The following is a 7,767-nucleotide window of genomic DNA, read 5'->3' as shown; positions in this document are numbered from 1 at the left end:
CATTTGAATTTCTTCTTTTGAGAAAGTTCTGTTTAGTTCACTTGCCCATTTCTTTATTGGTTCATTAGTTTTGGGAGATTTTAGTTTTTTTAATTCCCTATATATTTTGGTTATCAGTCCTTTGTCTGATGTGTAGCTGGCAAATATTTTCTCCCACTCTGTGGGTGTTCTCTTCAGTTTAGAGACCATTTCTTTTGATGAAGAGAAGCTTTTTAGTTTTATGAAGTCCCATGTATTCACTTTGGTGTTTATGCAGTGCTTCAGTGGTTTCCTTTATTTCTTCTTTTGCTTTTTCAAATTCTCTATTTTTGTTGTCTTGGAATTTCTTGAGTGTCTCCTGTACATTTTGGTTGACCCTATCCAGTATCATCTCTATAAAATTCTCATTGAGTACTTGTAGTATGTCTTCTTTTAAATTATTCTTGTAGGCTTCATTGGGTCCTTTGGCATAGTTTATCTTCATTTTGTTGGAGTCTGGCTCTGAGTTTCTGTTCTCTTCATTCCCCTCTGGTTCCTGTACTAATTTTTTGCTGTGGGGAAACTGGTTTCCTTGTTTTTTCTGTCTTCCTGTCATTGTCCTTGGTGTTGTTACTGTCCCTGTACTGTGTGTAATTAAGTATTTTCTAGCTTGTAATAATAACAATGGTAATATTGAGAATGGAAGAGTGAGCTGAGATGGAAAGCAAGAAGTTAAAGAAAAGGGGAAAACAAATATACAGACAAGAGGGAGAAAGCAGAACAAGGTATCAGACAAGAGAGTTTCAAAGGTATAAACAGGGAGTGTTAGTGTACTAATCGACAGTAAGCTGAACAGACAATAGAGAGACAGAGAGAGGATTGAAAATCAAAGATAAAAAAATAAAAAATAAGTATATGAAAGTAATATCTATTTATAAAAATGAATTAAAATAAAATGGAAAATAGAAAATTAAAAAAAAAAAAAAACCAAAAAACTTCCAAGTTTATATGCAATGCAATTTCAGTCTTAATAATTTGGATGTCCGTCTCAATCTCCAGTCCTGGAGTTGGTGCCTCAGATGTTGTTCCGTAGTTGTCTCATCAAAGGGAAAAATAAAATAGAACAAAACTGCACAAAGCAAAAAAAAAAAAAAAAAAAAAAAACAACAAAGTGTCCCAAGTTGAGATGCAATACAGTTTCAGTAAGTTTTTCAGCATGCAGGTGTAGTTCGGTTGTTTTGTCTTCAAAGGTAGGGAGAAAGAAAAGAAAGAGTCTGGAGACAGTTCTGTGAATGGCTATCTGTGGCTGTGCCTTGCCTGCCCGCTTCTGTTAGCCTGCTGTTGCTGGAGGTTTTATTTATGCAGATGTCTGGGGTGGGCTTAGCACTCACCTGGGTTTGTTTACTCAGAGTTCTCCTGTGTGGGAGCAGCTGCTACAAGGGAGGTGACACTGCACCCACTTTCTAAGGCCACGTGTTTACTTACAGTTCATATGGGAAGTGGGCCTTCTCCCCTCTCCTGTGGAGTTTTCCTCCCACTGCCACTTTTACAAGCTTTCCTGCTCCTGATTGCTGGGCATGTGCTGCTGCTCCTGCTGGCTGGCATGTTTGTTTACAGCTGACATGGGAAGTAGGTCTCCCCTCTGTCCTGTGGAGTTTTCCTCCCTCTGCCACTCTCACAAGCTTTTCCGCTCCTGGTTGCTGGGCACGCGCCACTGCTCCCGCCCTCTCTGGCCCGGCCCGGCTTGTTTATTTACAGTTCCGGGAGGGATTCACTTCCCTCCTCTTTGGCTCAGGGCGCCCCACCCTCTTTGCAACGTGTCTTTATTGTTCTTATTGCTTATTACTCAAGTTTCTCTTTTTCTCCTGGCTGGGGGGGTTCGTCTTTTCAGGGAGCTTTGCTGATCAGGCCCAGGGTTGTCTGTGGGAGTACCACATACCGCTTAGCTCACCTTGTCTGAATCTTCCCAAGCTGTCTGGGCACTGGCATCTGGTGGCCCAGGGGCCCTCCTGGTTTCTCCATTCAACGTGAAGTGGAGATGCTCTGCGCAGGCTGGAGGTGTGGAGGGGTCAAAGTTTTGCCTCTTCTCGGTGGCCTTGCCTGCAAGGTGTGTCTTCAGTGTCTCTCCAAGATTTTCTCTAGGAGGCACGCTTTCTGCTTCCTCCCTCCAGCCGCCATCTTGGAATTCCCCTGTAGTTATCTTTTAGGACTGATGAAATAAGAGTGTAGAAGAATGAAGTAATAATTCTTTTACTTGATGAAATTTAATATTTTGGCAGGTAACCTTAATTGTTACTCCTTAAGTGTTGAACTTCCATTTTTTGTGGTACAATGGATTCATTGCAACTGAAGCAATTTGCAGTCCTCCTCTGGAAAAATTTCCTTTTAAAGGTAAGTGGAGTTTTCTGTGGGAAATGGATGTAAAGATTGATGAAGCAATGGGAAATTTCCTGGCAGTTCCTTCGTTTTAGTTTCCCCCCCCCTCTTTTTTGTTCCAAGGCTGCCAGTAGCACTTCTAAAGTTGAAAAATACAGATAGGGTGAATCAATAGGATGAATAATGAAATGTGAAAAAAGGTGAGGAAGACAATTCAGGGAATCATTGTTATCGTAGAATGAAAAAGAAAAAAGTATGTTTGTATTGTGTACAGAAGTATAAATACACACATAAACACATATACTCTTAGGTTAATTAACACAGTGCTTTTGTCTCTCTTGCAGAGGCAGCAAATAGCCAGTTTAGCTTCAGAAATATTCATAATATTTCTGTTCTTTGCATGGATTGTGACTCTATGGAAAATTTCAAAAAAGGAGTTTCGTAAGACTTCTATTTACAATCCTCTTCCCCTGACATTACCTGATTTCCTCATTAATACTACACTAACATGAGTTGGTTTATGTGCCTTCTGAAAGTGATGTGGCAAGAAATATTACTGAGATGGTGAAAAAGGATTTAAAGTTCAATTTTAAAGTTTAGAAATTGTAATGCCAAAAGATTTTCTGTAGACTATATTACTAATTTGTTTGAGAAGGGGCATGATTCAGTGACCTTTATAATATATACACTGATCTCCTAAATATAACATTATGAATTTTGTTAAATAGTATCAAACGTATTTTGTTAAGTCATATTTAAAATTAGATGACTGAGTTAATTTCTAGTTTTGTAATTCTAAATATTGTTTTTCTGTGTTTATGCTGCTTAAACTAGGGTAAGTACCTTGTGCCAAGGGTACAAAGTCTTAGGAATAAGTCAGGTTCTTTTTCCTGGGTGCCTTATTTGAGGTCACCAACTTTGAACATTTTATAAAAGTATTACCTGAGTATGATACATGAGTACATTTGAAAAGATTAAAATAACGTTGAGCCATAAAAAAAGAGATGCTTACCTCTTGTCCCTCATCTTTCTACAATATCCAGTTTCTGTTTTCTCTCTCATAGTTAAAACATTGTCAGAAATTTGATGTACATCCCTCCAGTCTTGTTGCATGCTTTTTACAAGTGTGTGGATTTATTCTGTTATATATTTTTAAAATTATGATATGTACAGAGTAGTGACAAAAGCATAATAGAATAGGAGGTCCTTTGCTTGTATCCACATGTAGCAATAATTTGTAGGCACCCATGGACAAAAATGCCTTGTAGGAGCTTTAGGATCCAGATAGAAGTTTGTGAAATCCTAAGGGAGCCCATGATTTGGGAGAGCTATTTGGAGAAAACAGTGCCTAGTTCTAAGACTCTGCATCTCTGCCTCTAGAACTGGAAATGACCCCATCTCTCTGTGGACTTGGCTAGAGCCTCATTTGTCCTTGGTCTTGATACCAGAACCATCCACCCAGGGTCTTTGGATGAGTGGTACCCACTTGTGCCTCCAGTGATGGACCTGCTGGTCTCAGCTCTGGCTGTGGACCAGAAGTGGCTCAGCAACTCAGCTCCAGTCCTTCTCAGCAGAGCTCAGAGATAAGTTTGCTGGCAGCATAGGGGTCCAGCATAGGAACTCAGGAACAGCCTGAGTCCCCATGGCAGGCTTGCCAATTTTGGTCCTTTCTGTGAACTCTGAAAACAGCCCTGAGACTTGGCCCCAACCCTCCCAGCAGTTATGAGAGATCAGTCCTGGCAGTGTTGCTGGAACCAATGTACGGCTCTTAGACCTGGGTCTCTAAGGTAGGCTTGACTGTGGACCCTAGAGCATCCTTGATACTTTGTATTAGCCCATCACAGCTACAGACTGAGAACAGTTGTGCCCACTTACAGACTCAGAGAAAAACACAGTTGTCTGAGTCCTCAGAGCAGAGCTGCCAATCTTGATTCTACAGCAAACCCTGACATGGCTGTAGGAATCTAATGTACTTCATCTCAGCAGTAGGCTGAGATCAGCCCTGCTGGTGGAGAGAGAAGCATAGAAGGAGCCAGGCCTGCCTGTGTTCTCTGGGCAGACCTGACCTCAGTACTTGCTGTGGAACCTGAAGCAGCCCTGCAACTTGCTTTCAGCCCCTCTTAGCCACAGAGAAGTGAAGTATTATCTAAGAATCTACCCAGCATGTGCCTTCTCACACAGATACTTATCTTTATGTGTACCTCATAATAGTCCCATAGTCTGTACCCTGGAGCAGACCCTAATCCAAGTACCAGACCTACAGACCAAGGGAGATAATCAGGGAGACCAAGGGAGAGCATACAGGATCCATGCCTGCTAATGCTCCTGGTAGCAGGCCTGCCAACTGTGGACCCCATTAAAGACCCAGATGTAGTCCAATGCCTGGCTCCAAACCCATCATGGACCTGGAGGTAATCCCATCAGCCTGGGTACCTAACAAGAGAAGGGCATAACCTGATGAAATCAGTCTATAAAGACTAGAAGAGATACTGGCTTCTTAAAAATACAGACATTAATTAGGGCTATGTGGAGAAGAGGAAGATGGAGAAGACAAGGAAAATGAGGAGGGATAAAATTTCCAATGCACGCTTTTGGGGGACACATACAAACCATAACAGATGCTAATTAGTAATGTGAAAGCATGTATGTTATGTGAAAATCAAACGGTGTAATTTACCACATTAATGAAATGAAGGAAAACAATGCACATGAACAACTTAATGAAGGAAAAGCTTATGACAAACTTCCACGATAAAAAGACTCACAAAACTAGGAATACATCTGAAATTCTGTGTCCTGAAAAAGCTCATGTGTAAAAAACCCACTTAATGGTGAAAAACTGGCTTGGCCTAAGATCAAGATAAGAAAGTTATCTTTATTTTTATAGGAGGCTCTATCAAGGTAAATTAGGGAAGAAAAAGAAAAGGCATCCAGATTAGAAGGCAAAAAAGTAAAACTGGATTTGCAGGTGACATGATCTTATTTATAGATAATTCTAAGGAATCTATTAAAAAGTTATTACAAGTAATAAGTTCAGCAAGGATGGAAGACAGTACAAAAGCGATGTATAACAACTAGTTTCAATATACTTGGAATGAATAATCCAGAAATGATATTAAAACATTTCCAGACAATGCTATCAGATAGTAGAAAGAATAGGAAGCTTCTGACTTTCCCTCCCACATACGTATGTAATAAACAAATGCATATAGATTAATTCCCTGAGAGAAAACCAGGAAGTGCTTGAGAGATTCCTACACTCTGGGCCTCTGATAAAATAACCTACATGGAAACAGATAGAAAAAGCTGGACCACAAATCCAATCCTGGGCACAGCACCTGACCGTTAAGAGGAAACCCTCAACTCCCAGCTTCTCCCCAGAGTGAAGGGTTTAGACTACACCCTTTCCAATTTCTATAGTTTCCACCCAAAGTGTTGGCTAGTAAGTCACTTTTCTCTGGGAGGTGATGGAGGTCAGCATTTTATGTGCCCCAGGAGCAGAGAGAATACACAGATAGTTTGAAATGGGTGCTTGGACAATTCTTATGGCTATAATCCTTGGCTCAGCATAGAGCAAACAGGCAAAAATGCCCAACTTTATTTCTCCCTGGAAGGAGTTGGACTGTACACTTTTCCTGGGGCTGCCCATAGGTTGTGTTTGTAATTTGCCTGCATTTGGAAGCTGGTGGGCAGGTCATTAGTAATCTAAAAACAGCCATGAGTGCTCTTCCTGTGTCTTCTCCTTTTAATCATTATAGTAATGAAACCAAACCTCTAACTTCTTCATGAAGAAATTTGTTCAGGCATTGAGCACCATAACTTTCATAGCTCTCACCAGGGAGGGACTGCTTCCCAAATGTCTGAAAGCTGACAGAGCAGTTTTGAGTCCCTCAGGACCATGGAAAATAAAAGAGGTTGTTTTAAAGAAGCATATGAGTACTTACCATATTTCTTATGGTTTGGTGCAGAGCAAACAGGCAGAAATGTCTAGCTCCCAGTTTCTTCCTGGAAGAGGTTTGACTATATACCTAGCATCCAACATTTCCCAGTTGCTGCCTATGGATTGGGCTTCTAATTATTTTGTCTCTGGGAGCTGATGGGGCAGGCAATTACCAGTCCTCTGCAGTCTGAAGGGAAATGCATGTGGACATTCCCAGAGACTCCTGGCTTGTTCCAGAGATTGAATCAAAATTTCAGCTAATCTGCCTATCTCTGAAAGCTGATCGAACCAGATATTGGTTAGGTCCCTAAGGGTGACAAAGAGCAAACCATTGGTTAAAAGATGTGTGGTGTGAACAAGAGTATAGGCATTTATCACAGATCTCCATTAGCAAAGTGGGAGTGGGAGATAAACTTCAGTGGAACTGGACCACACAACTGGCATCCCAAATTTTCCAACTGCTTTTTGAGTGATTGGCTCTGTCTTGCCTGTCTTATGTCAGTAATGGGACTTGGCACACTACTGTTCTGGGTGCCACTAAGAACAAAGGTGGCAACAGTATTACAAGTATAAAGGTTTAGGAGGCACCCAGACTCTCTGTCCAGGATCACTAATGAAGTTCAGTTCAAGGCTCAGAAGAAAGAGCATAAAACTTATTCAAAGAAATAATGACTGAAGACTTCCCAAATCTAGGGAGGAAATAGATGTTCAGATCTATGGAACCCATAGAGCACCAAAATAATGTGCCCAAAGAGGCTTGCATTGAGCTACATGATAATTAAATTGTAAAAAGTAAAACAATTTTAAAAACAGCAAGAGAAAATCAACTTGTTACATGTAAGGAAACCCCCATAAGACTACAGATCAGAGGTAATGGGGTGATAAAAAAAAATCCCAAAACCCAAAAAACAACAGCACACCCCTCCCCTGCTAACAAATAATACTATACCCAGGAAACTTATTCTTAAAAAAAGAAGGGAGGGCAAGACTTTTCCAGAAAAACAAAAGCCGAGGGAGTTTATTACCACAAGATCTGCCTAGAAGAAATACTAGCTTGTCTAGCAAGCATGAGGCCCTGAGTTCAATCCCCAGTTCCAGAAAACAAACAAAAAACCCCAAGAAAATAAACAAAAAAATCTAAAGGGAGTTCAAATTGAAACAAAAAGATGTTAAATAGATGTGCATTAGTATAAAAAAGTATGAAACCCATTCATTGGAAAAGTTAAATATATAGACAGAAAGTATTGTATTACTATAATGGTGTTGGGTAACTCACTTAATTCTACTATAAAGGTATGAAAAACAACTGTAATTATGTTAATGGTTACATAATATGGATAGATTTAAATTATGACATTAGTAACATAATATATGAGGAAATGAGGTTAAAATGATGAGTTCTTGTATTCAAGGGAAGTCACCAGGTTAAAATAGACTATATCACTGTTAAGATATTTTATGTAAGAAAATATCTATAGAATTTACACAAAAGA

At 40.0% G+C, this 7,767-nt stretch overlaps 1 protein-coding gene across 1 annotated transcript in view; it reads left to right on the top strand.

Annotated features, from left to right (window-relative positions):
• Positions 1–2,289: 2,289 nt before the first annotated feature.
• LOC109675725 (phospholipid-transporting ATPase ABCA3-like) overlaps positions 2,290–7,767 on the top strand; it is a 171,441-nt gene continuing 165,963 nt past the window's right edge. The window contains 3 exon segments of the mRNA XM_074059288.1: positions 2,290–2,349; positions 2,679–2,839; positions 2,841–2,928. Of these exon segments, the coding sequence (XP_073915389.1) occupies positions 2,290–2,349; positions 2,679–2,839; positions 2,841–2,928 (309 nt within the window).

Source organism: Castor canadensis, chromosome 17 (assembly GCF_047511655.1).
Source record: "Castor canadensis chromosome 17, mCasCan1.hap1v2, whole genome shotgun sequence".
Classification (NCBI taxonomy): Eukaryota; Metazoa; Chordata; class Mammalia; order Rodentia; family Castoridae; genus Castor; species Castor canadensis.
The sequence above is the reverse complement of the archived record's forward strand: the minus strand, read 5'-3'. Positions and strand labels throughout refer to the sequence as shown.